The sequence below is a fragment of the Caloenas nicobarica genome, chromosome 7, assembly GCF_036013445.1.
Source record: "Caloenas nicobarica isolate bCalNic1 chromosome 7, bCalNic1.hap1, whole genome shotgun sequence".
Lineage (NCBI taxonomy): Eukaryota > Metazoa > Chordata > Aves > Columbiformes > Columbidae > Caloenas > Caloenas nicobarica.
The window spans coordinates 9,200,153-9,214,430 of NC_088251.1; the positions used below are offsets into that span (position 1 = coordinate 9,200,153).

The following is a 14,278-nucleotide window of genomic DNA, read 5'->3' on the forward strand; positions in this document are numbered from 1 at the left end:
CATCAGCAAAGACTGGCAGAGAAAATCCTGTGCTTCATAAACTGATCTAGTGAAGTGAGCAGCCATCGGTCTGGGTACCCGTGGCCCCAGACCTCACGCTTTGAAGCCCTCATGGTTTTTCTCGGGCCACGCAATCCTGACACTAAACGCATTGAGACGGGCTGCCAGCAGAGAGTGACTGCCGCACTGACGCTGTAGGTGCACCTCTAAACCAGGACCTGACAAAACACAGGTTGGATCAAGTTCCCTTTGCTCCTCAGCAGGTGAAGCCCTTGGAAAAAAGATGTGACTGTTTTGGCAGTAAGCCTGTAGCACGAGGCTTGCAGATTACAATTATTTTTTTTTTTTACCTGAATTACGTCAAATCATTTCCCTCTCTCAGACTTCCCTTGCAATCTTCCAAGGCTGCTTGTTGACGGTGAAAGACCAGTCAACTATTTCAAACTGATTTGACCTTGCTTGGGTTGGTGACAGAGCCCAGACCTTACTGGTAGCGGTCACCTTGTAATGCCAAATCCACTGCAGCGTGTCTCTCATTAAAGAAAAGGTTGGGGCAACCACAAGCTGTGCTGAGGCACGGTGGCAGGCGAGCTGCCTCCCGTCACACTGGAGGAGACCGTGATTTAGCTTTCCTTGGCTCTGGCGGTGGCTGAAACAATAGGAATGTCCCCAAAGGCCAGGACACGCAAGCCAGCAGGGCTTCTCTGGAGAGCAATAAATGGAGGCACTTACGTTTAATTAATTGTGTATCAGAGCAAACACTGGAAAAAAACCCAAACCAACGAAGCAAAGCGGCGAGTTTACCACTGACTGCGGGGGGAGCCTCTGCCAAGAAAGCAGCCTTGGATCGGAGAGCGAGGAAGCGAAGCCCTTCCAAAGGGTGACTCAGAGCATCCTCACAGGCTCCTGCGCTGGACCGGGGCTCGGAGGAGCAGCTCCTGGCCAGACACCGTCCCTCGTGCTGGCACCTCTGCCGGGATGGTGAGCTGATCCCTCTTATGTATATATAAAGATGAAAAAATCATATGTTTTCCAACGTGAGGTGGTTCCTTTGGTTTTTCAGTCTTCTGGCCACCAGGGATCTGATACATGCAACAGCACAGGGACTTTGAAGGACCTCCTGTTCCCTCACTGACCTGCCGGCTCATCAGCTCAGCAAACCCTTCGCTGGGGATGGAGTCAGCTGGAGTCGGTGAGGCAGGACTGCAAAAGGAGCCAGTCTTCCCTGGAGAGAGACCAGGCCTGCTTTATTAACTGAGGTTGTGAAGATCTGCTTCTCAGTGAGCAGAAAACCCGGCTTGTGCTGTCAGCAAGGTGGAGCAGACCCTGCAATGAGCCTTGTGCCTGTGGGACTTTCCTACCTGCAGTTTGCCTGTGAAATGAGGAATTGGGCTGGTCCATGACGCATGGAGGCCGGGTCTGAACGACGACTTCATTGCTGAAAACATCGCGCTTGCAGAAACAAACAGACAAAAATCCCTGGTTAAGTTCGGCTTTGTGCCCTCGATGGGTTTCAGAGGAAGGCAAGCGTGGCTTGGGCACCATTAAATCACAGTTTTGGAAAACGGGCCAGTCAGGTGTGCAAGACCACGGAGAAGCAGCGTCGGGAGCAGCCCCCGTGGGTGCTGCCCCTGCCCAGCGCTGCTCTCAGCTCAGCCCTCGCCGGCTGCTCCCCCGGCACTGCGGGCTGGCCCGTCCGTAACACACGGAAAAGGCTTAAAATCAGCCTACAGGGGCTGGGAACTGGCTAGCTGGTGAAAGGCTAAGAGATGGGGGGAAAAAAAAAAAGGAATGTTTTCTCTAGAAAGGTCATCCTGGCACAAGAGCAAACCCGACTTGCTTTCGGTGCTCCACGGCCTTGTAACTCTGCAGAATGAACTCGGGCTGCTGCAAGCCCAGGTCTGGAGCACAGCTGACAGCACGAGCTTAGCTTCTCCTTGTTCCACCCCAGGGCATCCAAAATATGCACTTTTGAGTGGATATATATGAAAAAGAAAAAGTCTGGCTCTGTTTGGCAGCATGGCACAGAAATGGCTTGCACAATCCTATTTACTTTGGAGGTTCCTTTTGGGAAACATCTGCCTGTGCTGGGCTGTATGTCGGCTCCGAACTCCATCGATTTTCACTTCTCGTCTTTCTTCTCTGCGCTCCTGAGCGTTTGCTGCTGCACAGGAGGAGACACCCAGCCCCTGCCAGACCTCCCTCAGCTTTGTAACCACTCGTAGTCCCTTTCCACCAAGGAGTAGGACACAGCAGCAGCACAGAGACCGTCCCCTGAGTCAAACCTTGCGCTCCCAGTGCTGCTTTCTCACAGAAAAATCATTGGGCCAATATTTTTCCCGTTTCTTCCTACATCTTACAACAAGAAGTTGTGAGGACAGCATGTCGCTTGCATTTCTAGCTTGCTCTTAGGTTCCTGGAGGCCAAAAGTTTGTCAAAATTGCTCTATGTGGTGGGAAGTATGGCACGCACCACGCTTGCCCCCGGTGTCATTTCATGTAGTATAAGGACAATTTTAGTCCAAGGTAAGTACTGAAGGATGAAAATTAAAGGGAAATTGTGTTAGTCATTGGGAACAAGCAAGGAAAGAATTGCAAAATAAGTACTTTGCAGTTTGGATTTGCAGAGGCGAGCGCAAGGTGCGCAAAAGGGGAAACAGAGAGTGCAGCTGGCAAGTGTATGTGTCTGCAAAGATGCCCTAACTACAGTGCCAAAGAATCAAACCTGCAGCCAAGAAAAACACCGTTAAAATAATGCAATGACATAATCTAAATGCTGCTAGTGGAATCTAAGTTACACGCAGAACAATCAAGGAGGAGAACACTGACAACATTGGCTTATGTAACAGGGATATAGACCTCCCAACTGGCAGGCAAGAGGACGCAAAAGTAAACACAAGTAAAAACAACGTTAGAAAGAGGGACTCGACCTTACTGAAAGCATCAGCCAGGCCTGTCCCTGCGGGGTGATACTGAAGTAAGCATGAAGACTGCATGCTCAGGTTTATAAGTTTTTAACTGATTAGTTTAAAATCCACCACACTCAAACATCCCACCAGAAGAGACTCACCTGTTGAGCAGAGCAAGCCAAGAAAGCTGCAGCTCAGCACCAGGACACTACATCTTGCTCAAACAGAAAGCTGGATAAGGACACGATTAGCATTTTTTAAAAAAATATAGGAATACACTTCACCAAGGGCTTGATCTCTCATCAAGAGAGGTTCTACCTGTAAGACAAGTACTGGTGGTTGCACTGCGGGTGGGAGACAGATGCAAACTGTGTTCTCTAGGCTTCTGCTCCACGCCTTCTACATGCTATGAAAGTTTTGTGGTGCCTCCACTACTTACACTAGCAATCAGTCAGGTTACAGAACTAGACATGCAAACATGCAAAAGTAGACCCCCACAAAAATATAAACATCCTGGCTCAGACCCAGCCCTGTATTTTGCTAAAAAGCAGTGAACAAAAATGTTTTTATCAGGGTGTAAAAGGTATTTCATTCATCCAATACCCTTTATTAACAGGATGTGCCTTTGGTGTATCTACTGATGAGCAGCGTTTACAATTCATGCTTCACAGCTTCATCTGTATTTTAGACTTTAATATAAGCAACACGATGCAAACCCTGATAAGCGGGAGAGGGGAAATGCGTGCACAATACAAGATGTTCCCATCAAAATCTCAGTTCCTCTTAATGCAAAGAGGACCTACAGGACACAGTGTTGCTAGGGCAAACATCCTATTCAGCGAGCACCTCCTCAAACTGGGAAGGAGAGATCGTCTGGTGTTTTAAAACACAGCCCTCAGTTACCATGTCCTGAGAAGTGCCTGAGTGACCACCTGCCCCACTCTGGGACTGGGAAAGTGGGATGTGGCTGCAGGCTCACTTGAGGATGCTCGTGCTGGACCCCAGAATGGACCCACACGCAGGCAGCAACTCAACAGGGAGGCTTTCAGCAAAGACCTTTCAGTGTGAGCCTCCAGGCAGGCTCAAACCCACAAACAAGTCACTTCACACCCTGCCCTGCCCTCCTCTTCTCCCCCTAAAATGTCTCTTTGCCTGCAGCTTTAGGACTTGCAGGTCCGTGGGCGAGAAGGTGCTAGCACCCAGAGTCATCAGGCGACAGAAAGTACCCGAGAACAAAAGATTAATGTTAATGTCCCAGCTTCGAGTAAGCTTGGCCGTTAGCTTCAGGAAGTCTTCATCATTTATGCAGAGGAGGAAGCAGATGGAAATCACAGAATTAATTTGATCTGAAGAGATTGTGTTCTGGAAAAATACAGGCGTCAGGCCCCATTACTCAAGGTGGCAGGCGTGGGGACAGGACAAGCCACGCGTGCTGTGCAAGCGTGAACGTGCTGGATGCAGATCGGTGGCATCAGCTGAACCACACGCTTCCTCAAGTGAAAGGCCCAGGTCAGCTTTGCAGGCGGCTGCAGGGTCCCCCAGCTGGGGCGGCTGGTGACAGGCAGGGGGCCGGCCCTTCCCCACAGCCCTGTCCTGGGAGGACGGGTGAGATCAGAAATAACCAGGGCGAAAGGGAGAAGAGGTGGGTCTGGAGGGGCAGTTCCCGACCTCTCCAGGGATGGACGTCCCACGTGGGAGCCAAGTCCCACAGGAGATGCAAGTCTCCCCTTTCCAGTGGCCCGCAGACCACCTGCGTGAGCTCGGCAGCTTGCGCTGTGTTTAGCATCACGAGTAGTGATGCAAGCCCCACTTCTCACTTCTTTCCATTGCACAGAGAGAGCAAAACCACGAGGTGACAGCTACGGTGACAGCTATAACTACCCAACATGGAGCCAGGGCTCTTTGTGCAGAGGCTGGTGGAGGGCTCAGCAGGCTGCACTGCTTTCCCTTCGCTTTGCAATTGCTTTTAAAGACATTGATTTCAAGGATCATTAATTTCGAGCTCTGTACCCCATGCTGCAGACACCGGCCCTGGTGGCTTTTTAAAGGTGATGTATCCTATCCCCTTGGCTAAATTTTCTTGTGGGTCCTTGCAGCCAGAAAGTCCACCTGGTCTGATAGCTCACATTTAGGATGCTTGCAGAGGCACCAGAGAGAGCTGCAGCCTACCTACTATGGCCAATAGGCTCCTCATTTGAGGCTGCCACCAAGTTGGCAGCTAAAACTACTCTTGCTGTGTACTCACTCCTGTGGATGATATAGATGGCTTGGTAGAGGAAGAGTTCATTCGAACTTTCTCTCCAAAAGTAAGATGCTATGTTTTGTTGTGTGACAAGCAGATACAGGACACTCCATCATGCCTTGGTGCCATCTCCACACGCTCTGCCCCAGCCATATTGCAGTGCAAACCCAGGGCAGGGTTTGACTTTTGTTCTCAATGCAGAGGAACCCAGAAGCAGCACCTTTTGCAAAATAAGAGCAAGAGAGTGGTCTAAAGGGGGCTGATGTGTCCCACCATGGTTTCAATGATTCTGAGAAGACAAGCCAGTGACCAAGTACCAAACTAGGTGGTTTGATTTCCCCTTGCAAAATGGGAAAATGGTGCAGACCACAAAGCCTTGCAGACCGCAGCAGGGTTGAAGGCAGAATCGTTCCTCCCAGCCCTTGGTCTGGCACCACAATGTGCCGCAGCAGTGCTGCATTTCTACGTGGACTCCCAGCTCAGCTCCAAGGCCAAATACTCAGTTGCACATGCAATGGAGCCACAAACTTCAGACCAAAGGTAAACACAACACACATGTTTAGCACCCTTGTGGGTATGAATAGGCTATGCATTAATTCACGCGATTGTGCTGATTAGCTTGTAACATGATTTGGGTCATGGCCTGTTGGGCAGTTGTAACTCTGTCTGACTTTCTAGCTCTCCCTGTCCTTGTGTGAGGACCTGCCTTGGTCCACAGCTGCTGGCCCTCCAGCGAGAAGGGGTGTTGCTGCGAGTCTGAGGTACGTTAGACAAAGGAAATGGGAAAAAAATTCCTCAGTTTAGCCACAAGTTTGGTTTTGCTTGGCAAACTCACATTATTTGAAGTGTCACCTCTGCACTGGCATGGGCAGAGGAGGGAGAAATGGTGCTTTTGGCTGTCAGGGCTGAGGCCACCCTTTCTCCTTCTCGCCCCAGGTTGTGATCCCACAAGCATTCAGCGTATGGTACCCAGCTGATATGGGGTGATGGGGGCTCAGAGGAGGGCCGTGCCAAGAAGCTCAAGTGCCTTTTCCCATTGGGCATGGTTCACCCTGCATGCTGCAGGGTGCGAAGGGGGTTAGCAAGCACAAGCGGCCTCTCAAGCTGCTCTAACCTGCCTCTCTCCCAACGCAGAAGCATTTTGTAAAACGCAGTCACTGCTTGAAGTGACCCCACAGGCACTTTCAGATAGTCATCATCATAGTCCTGAAGTAGTTGAACAGCTATTGGAACAAGTACATGACAAAAGCCTTTCCACTCCTGTCCCTCCAGCACCACTTTTGGATCCCATGATTTCTTCTGAAATGATTCAGCAGTAGACTCTCAGATAGTCTCCATCTGGTTAAAAATAGTTGCTTGCCTCATATGGCTTTAGCATGGTACTGTCAACTGTAAAATGTTCCACCTTCCAAAAAAGTAGAGTGAAAAATGAAAGTGAGCTTTCACACATCATTATTCTCCACAGTTAGACCTCCAGAGCTCATTCCAAACCCATCAAAGGAGGAGAGACGAGCTGGGAGGCCGTGCAAGAGAGATGCTCGTGTTACTGTCTGGTGCCCCGTGTCTTCCCAAGAAGCTTTGCCCCCTACACAAAAGCAACCAGGCTGATGGTTCACTCCTTTCCCAAGACAAAACACTAGCTCATTTTCAAGAAACATTTACTTGTTGGGTTTCTGGAATGTAAGAAGAGCTTAGTCATTGCAGCTGGATGTCTCCTGATGTCAGTTAGGGGAACATGCTCCAGCAGGGAACCAGTACAGCCCAGTTAGCTGAGCCACATTCCAGAGCTAACCCATAACACCGGGGCAGGACAGCATGAGAGCCTGCCAGCCCTCTCAGCTCCCACACTCTGTAGGCTTGTGGATCAGCAACGGGCTTGTACAGTGTGACTGGCTGGCCTGAACTGCATGTGTTTTTGGGGAAAAAAAAAAAGGATAATTTGTTTGTGATAGTGGACAAATGGTGCAGATGGTTTATTACACTTGACTCTTGCTTGAAGCTTGAACGTGTTTGCATTCAAGCCCAGATGCTGGAGGGTGTGAGGTGGGACCCGTCTGCCACAGAGGCATTGCAGGGAGGTGGTAGCGAGGCATGGCAGAGCAATAAAGGGAAAGTGCTTCAGGTCCAGCCTACACGAGACAGACGCACTTCGGCAGTGCCGCCAGCCCCTGGTGCTCCTGCCCGAGGAGGGAACCATGGCACGGAGGGAAAGGCTGAGCTACAATTTACCTCATGGCCCCAGGCCAGAGGACAGAGCCACTTGCAGTCACCGGCTGAAGCATTCATTGTGGCTTCTCCCATCTGCTGAGCAGCAAACAGCCTTGGTGGTGGTCACCTGCTGCCAGTGCCGAAAAACTTCGGAGAAGCCAGAAGAGATGCAGAAGTATCTGTTGCTTTTCACTGCACACTTCAGAGCATCAGAAGCTGTCTTTAGAGGCTGTATAACAAATTGATGGTTAATACCTACATGAATTAATTTTTTCCCTCAGAGTTGCATTGCTATGCACAACAAGCAATCCTCTGCTCTCTTCCTCAAGGTGATATGCTAAATCCTGCTCCCTGGGCCGTGGCAACCAGCTATTCCTGGAATATGATCAATCTGCAGATGGCAGCTGTGGGAACTGCAGGGATTCTGCATTGCTGAGCACCATGGTCAAAGCCTGACCAGCATCAGTGGGGCAGGATGGGACCACAGAGTAAGACCTCCCACAAACACCTAAGCCAACCAAGTGCTGCAGGCTGTCCATGGGCTGCTCTCAGCACCCACCTCTGCCCCCAGGCATCACTCTCTGGTGCCGCTGCTGTATTGATGAGGTCCCGGAGCACACCTATCACACCAGCACATCGCCTCGTAGTGATAACTTCATCATTAGCGTTTGCTCTGAGTCACTCTTGGCAAGACAGGGGATGAGCCCAGAAATGAGAAACAAGCGGTTTGAAGAGTGCAGAAAGAGTCCAAGTTTTCTAGCTGTGGATGCCTACCAGCGTGCCAGACCCCAGGAAATATCTGTGTTTATGGGAAGGGACATTTTTCACAGGCCAACAATTTTAATGTGCATCAGGCCTCATGCAATTTTTCTTTCCATTTACAATTTTATGTATTTTATATGATAAAGTTTGAAGTGCGGCTTTTGTGCATGAATGACACAGTTTCCACAATATTTTTTCATATGCAGAGATGTTTTGATCTCATGGGGCATGAGTCAACTCCTATTTGAAGCCATTGGAGTCCTTCCAGAGACCTTCCCAGAGCCTGGCTAACTGGGCAGCTGAGGCCTGATGTGTTGCAGGTGCGAGCTAGCACGACCTGCTGAGGTTCAGGACAGCTCGGAAGAGCAGGTCGATCTAAGAAAACCTAGATCAGGAAATTACACTGATAGCATTCATCATGCTCGGTGCAAAAACTAAGTCTCTGCCCCAGAAATGCACATGCTGCAACACCACAAGCAACATTGGGCAAGTTGGCAGCAGTGAGCATTCAGCCCACCAAGACCCCCAAAGTCTGCCCATCCAAAGCAGGGGCCAAGTCCCTTAATCTCAAGGCTGCAGGAATCAGGGTGAGCTACAGGAGTCATTTGGCTGAGCTCCCTGAGTGGGACAAACATGTCCCTGGGTTGCCTGGATTACACAGACCAGGTCCTGCACCCTCAAAAAAGCAGCACCGCTTCCCGTGAAGATGCCCAAGACTTCCCACAAAAGGGTGGGATCCCACACAAATTTATACAGGTGCCCATCCAGTATTCATGAATTTTATTCCCCCTTCTTAAGCACTGTTGGAAGAATAATTTCTTTTTTTTGGTAGAAGTAAGTTTCAATGGGGAAATGTCAGGTTCTTCAATTCAGCAAAACTCTGGCAATTTGCCTCTGCTCAGAAAGGTGCCCCTGTTCTGCAGGGCCAGCAAGGAAGAGAGCACACCCAGATTCTGGAAAACACATCAGACCCCAAACGAGCAACAAACAGGTCAGGCCCACAAAGCTACCCATTGAACATCCTCACCATTTGCATGGCTTGCACACATCTCTATAGCTCTGTTAGTGATGAAGAGCTGGCGAGAGGGGTTTGTGCTGTGATGCTCAGCACACATCGTTTATGCGTTTGCCCAGAAAGTGGTCTGCGCCATCAGTAAATGTCATTGTGAGGAGGCTGGGAGCAGGGATTCAAAGAGAAAGATCCAGCAGGTGGTAGCCTCTGCCTGGCTCTGCTGCTGGGGACCTGGGACTGCTCTGCAGGGCGCAGGGCTGCAGCCCTGTCCCCAAGGGCGGCTCCTCCATCACCAGGCCTGCTGAGGAAATGGCACATGATTTGGAAATTAAGCAAAATACGTTGTGTTTATGAAACAACTCCTAAGAAATTTAAAAAGGGATTAGCATTGTTTACATACAAGCTGGATGGACTCTAACGTGGTGCATGCTCTGTTGTGTCAACTCCTGCACCTGCATGAGATGTTTTAAAAAATCCTGACGAAATGAGGGAGCTGAACAACTGAGTGTAATCAGCCCCATCTTGGTGCTCTTGTTAGAGCCACACTGAACATTTTTGCTAACAGAGCTGCAGGATGTTACAGAAAATCTTCTCTCCAAAGAGCCTCTGTTCGTGTCTGAAGGAAAGGCTGGTGGAAAGCAGGGAGAGGACCTGCGAGGGAGCTGGTGTTGGGGCAGCCGGGGTGCAGAGCCCTGCTTCCCCTGGGAAGAGGGGAGCCCTTGGATGGAGTCCAAGCCTTGCAGGGCTGCAGGCTGCAGAACACAGGAAGGGCAGAGCAGCAGCTCCGCTAATGCCACCTCCATCCCCTCTCAGTCAAGGAGAAGACGTGGCCGAAGAAGAATGAACCTGAAGCACGTTTTCTTGTGCTTTCCCAAACTATCAGAATTACCAAATGTGCTTTTCACAGTGTGCATTGGTTTTCTACCCCAGAAAGTTTCTGGACCCCTTCTTAGCAACATGTGTTCTCCTCTCTCTCTTATCACTTGCAGAATGTCCTGCCTGGACCATGTTTGCTTTTAGGATGACACCAGGATTCATTCCATAAAAGGTTATTGACCTGGGAAGAGAGAGTTTCTAGAACTTATGGGCTGGGCAACTTCTTGGAAACTGCCTTATCAGCACGGCTACAAACTGGAGTTTTAACAAGCCTTCCTGAGCTGCACGTCTCTAGTTCCTATTCCTGCAGTTTGGTATTCGTCTCTGTACACATATGCTTATTTTGCAATTTGTTATTTAAAGCAGCTTCAAGCCAAGGTTGCCACAAAACCATGAAACCAAGCTCAAATGCTTTGCTGTTACTGAAATAAGGTGTCAGCTAAGTCCTAAAGCAAACCAGTCAAGGGGAGCAGACGTCTGGGCACAGACACCGTGTATAGGCTGGTGCCATGAACCTCACATGTCATCTTTCTTTGCTGGTGGAGAAGGGAATTGCTGGGAGTGGGGGAGTGCTGGGTGTTGTTATCAGCAGAAGCAAAAGGTGGTAAAACGGGAACGGAGAGGCACTGACTTTGCATAGCAAGGGGTGTCACCAGGGTGCACGCTGGTCTCTAAGAGCTGTAGAGGAGGACTGAGAGGGAATGGATGAGTGCAGAACTCCAGCGATTTTAAAGAAAACCTCATGATACATTGAAGCCTTCTGGGGGCATGAGCCTGCGCTTACACAGGGACAGACTCGCTCTGAAGTTTTGCAGAGTCAGGGGGGCCTGGTTCACCATAAACCCCAGGGGGGTCTGCAGTGCCTCAAGCCTTCCCTCCAGAGCAGGTCTGGCAGCCCAGCCCCTTGTCCTCCCTCAGCACCTCCACCAGTGCCTTGGCCCAGACCAGCTTTTGGAGTGATTCCTCCACGTGCTGCATGGCCAGGCAGCCTCCATCCCATCAGCAACTGGGGGACCGGGGGAAACATCTTTCCAAGAGAGCTGTAGAGACCACGGGCTTTGCATCCCCGAGGTGCAAGGTGTAGATCCGAGCGTGGACCACAGGAGCTGGCCAGCAAAGCCCTTCAATGCCGACAGCTGAGCTACTCCCCCGCCGCCCTCGCCGGGGCAGGCTGCTCGGCGAAGCCAGTGTCTGCCTTGGAAACAAATGTCCACAGAGCCACGGACACGCGACACCCATAACTTCACATCCTGAATTGCTGCTATGACAATCCTGTTTGCTCAGTCTTAGTGACCGAAGTGAACCATAACCAAGAAAAACTGCAGGATTATCCTCGGGCACCTGTTCCCATGGAATGGATGATCATAGCTGCCTGCACCAGATGATGACCTCTGGGTATCTCCATGAAAGCAGCCTGAGCAACACGACCACCTACCAGAAGAAGACCTCCTCCCGCTTCTGGATGTGGATGCCCCTTTCCCAAGTAATTTCAGTACAGCAGCTGGAGGCTCCTCGCAAGTGGAGGCCAGTCCATGTGGATACAAGCATGAGAGTTCACAATTTTCTAGCACGCAGACTTGCTCTCCAAATAGCATCGTCTCTTGTTTGGCTGTCTAACAGGGAGGTGGTTGAGAAGTATGTGCTGCAAGCTGTGGGGCTCATAAGATAGATAGCAGCTTTGAAGCACTTTAAAATAAGTTGTTTTTCCTCCTCGTTGTTCCTTGTACTTTTGCTGTTCAAGCTCGGGATCTGACCCACTCACCTCACAACATGTAAGGGCTCTGTTGTGCAGCGTGTGCATCCACAACACAATGGCAGCTGATGTAAGAGCTATTTTACTGCAGAATGAAAACGTTTCATTACAGAAAAAGAGATCTTCCTCAGAGCTGTTTACATGGGAAAGCAGGAAAACCAGAGAAGGTCCAGAGAGATTTTGGAGGGACTCAGCTCAGCTCCTGTAGGTGGAGGTGTTCTGCTTAACCTCACCCTCCAGACATGAAATTTGTCCCACTGTGCCCTTTTGTTTGGCTTTCTTTTGGGATTGCCTTGAACATCACAGTTAGCTGAATTGTCTAAAGTTGCCGCAAGGCTTTGCAGTGATGCCCCAAGGTTCTGCCACCAGTCTTGAAGCCTGAGAAAGAGCCTTTGGAAGAGAGAAGGGATGTTCTGGAGGGGAGGAGGAGGTGGCCACCATCTTCACACCAGAGGGCATGATTAAAGTGAGGGAGTTTGAGTGTAAAATAGGTTCCGTGTGCCACTGGAGCCCCAGGGACAGGTCTCTCTGGTCCTGGGCTATTGCACAAGTGTGTGATTCTCCAAAGCAATGCTAACGTGCTGCTGTCCTCACGCTGCAGAGGTGTCACGCAGGCCTGGGAGCTCGGGCTGTGACCAACATGTGTGCTATGGCTGTGCCAGCACCAGATTAAATGTCCTGGGCCTCCTCAAGGTAGGGTATCTCACAGTGGTGGTGACATTTAGTCCCCCATGGAGCTGCAAAGAAAGTCCCTTAATGGTGCAGAGGGCTATTGTGACTGCCCCAAGGCCTCCATGAAATGAGCTAACACCTCTCTCCATCGTTCTTCTCAAGGGCATCCTCCCATCCCTTAAGCAGGTGCCTTGGCAAAAAAATTACTGCAGTCACAGATGATTTTTTCTATAATGGAACGTAACATTAAACTAAACACTGGAACATGGAGACAAACAAAGCAAAAAAATCAAGGGAATAATCCTTAGCTTGGGATGATTTTTGCAAAACATTGTCGAAATTAGGTTTCATTGGAACAAAAAAGTATTTATCATATCTGTCAACACTGGAAAATTATGTTTAAATTAAACTTCATTTTAAACCCTGAAGATGACCCAGAAGTGATATGATACTTATAAATAGCTTATCATACACCACAGTATAAAAAGTACATTTATCCTTTTGCTATTGAGTCAAATTAGTTGTTATGTATGAGATGGGAATTAGTTTTACCCCTCTGCCTATCAAAACAGAGAAAAACATTAAAACCACAGGGAGAAGAGCAACAACAGCCCACAGGTCAGACTCTGCTGTGAAAAGGACCATAGGAAAATGGTCCCCATTGGAAAAGGCCACTCAATGCTGAAGTTTGTGCAAATTTGGGCCAAGACCAGGTGGTACCAAGCATTGTGCACAGGATTTCAACCCCTGATGTGCTTAAAAGCTGTTCTCAAGCCAGATCCCCATTTTAACTCGGTTGCACTGTGGATGGGTGGCTCTTTCCAAAGTCTTCGCCCTGTTGTTTTTGGCCACAGCTTTGATGGGACAGCAGGACTGCAGACGACTTCTTGTGCCAGCTCAGCTTCGAAGAAACAAATGTCCTGTGGCCCCAATACCAAGCACTGCAAAGGCTCTTCTGACACGGCTGAATAAGGCATTGTAGGAATTGTGCATAAGAACGACTGTGCAGCTGCTTCAGCCAGCCAGGGACCCCCTCAGGCTGCTGGTGCCCCCACTGCAAGCTCACCATGCTCCTCGTGCATCTTGGTGGCTCATGTGCCATGCTTACCAACCAAGGGGCAGAGTCCCTAAAAAGAGATGTTACATGAGACCTCAAGCATCCTGACTGTAGTGGTGAAGATGCCTGTGCCAGAGGGCAACAGCAGGTACCAGAGAGGGGATCAGAAATACGCTCCTTGGATATTTCAATCTTCGAACCTCAGCTAAAGGAGACTGCGTTCCTTTATCTGGGCTTCATTAATATCCCATAAAAACCCCACAAATATTGCCCTTTCTTGGGGCCAAGCAAAGTTAGCGTGCTCTGCTCTGGTCATGGCTGTGGCTGTAGCCCAGATAGCTACACACATGGAGGATGGAGATGAGGCCATCACTGAGGTGGCAGGGAGCCAAGAAGGTGACCGTGGATAATTTTGCGAAGCCGCCCAGAGAGGGGAGGTGGGAAGTTGGTGGAGAAAACTGAGCTCCGGGTGGTGGGAAGCTCTGAGCGGCAGCAGCCAGGAGCCGAGCGGTGACATGGGGAGATAAGGCTCTTGATGGATGGACCTCAGAAGGTTTGAAGGCTTTTGTTCTGTTTGAATAAGCAGTCAAATATTCACACAGATAAGCTCCAGAAATGCATCTGATCTGAAGCCCTTTGTATCTTAAAAAGTAGGGCTGGAAATAGCACAAGAGAATTCCTTTGGGGCTTCAGCGGCTCCCAGGCTTTCTTTCAGCAGCACCAGGCTGTCCAGACCTACCCGTGCAAGAAAACCAGCAGTCTGGACAGCTCTAACAGCCAGACCTTCC

General features: G+C 49.9%; 1 protein-coding gene across 1 annotated transcript in view; it reads right to left on the minus strand.

Annotated features, from left to right (window-relative positions):
* Positions 1 to 896: 896 nt before the first annotated feature.
* The window catches only part of ADRB1 (adrenoceptor beta 1), a 30,246-nt gene continuing 16,864 nt past the window's right edge, over positions 897 to 14,278 (minus strand). The window contains exon 4 of the mRNA XM_065638990.1: positions 897 to 1,225. Coding sequence (XP_065495062.1) covers positions 897 to 1,225 — 329 coding nt within the window. The remainder of the gene's footprint in view (positions 1,226 to 14,278) is intronic.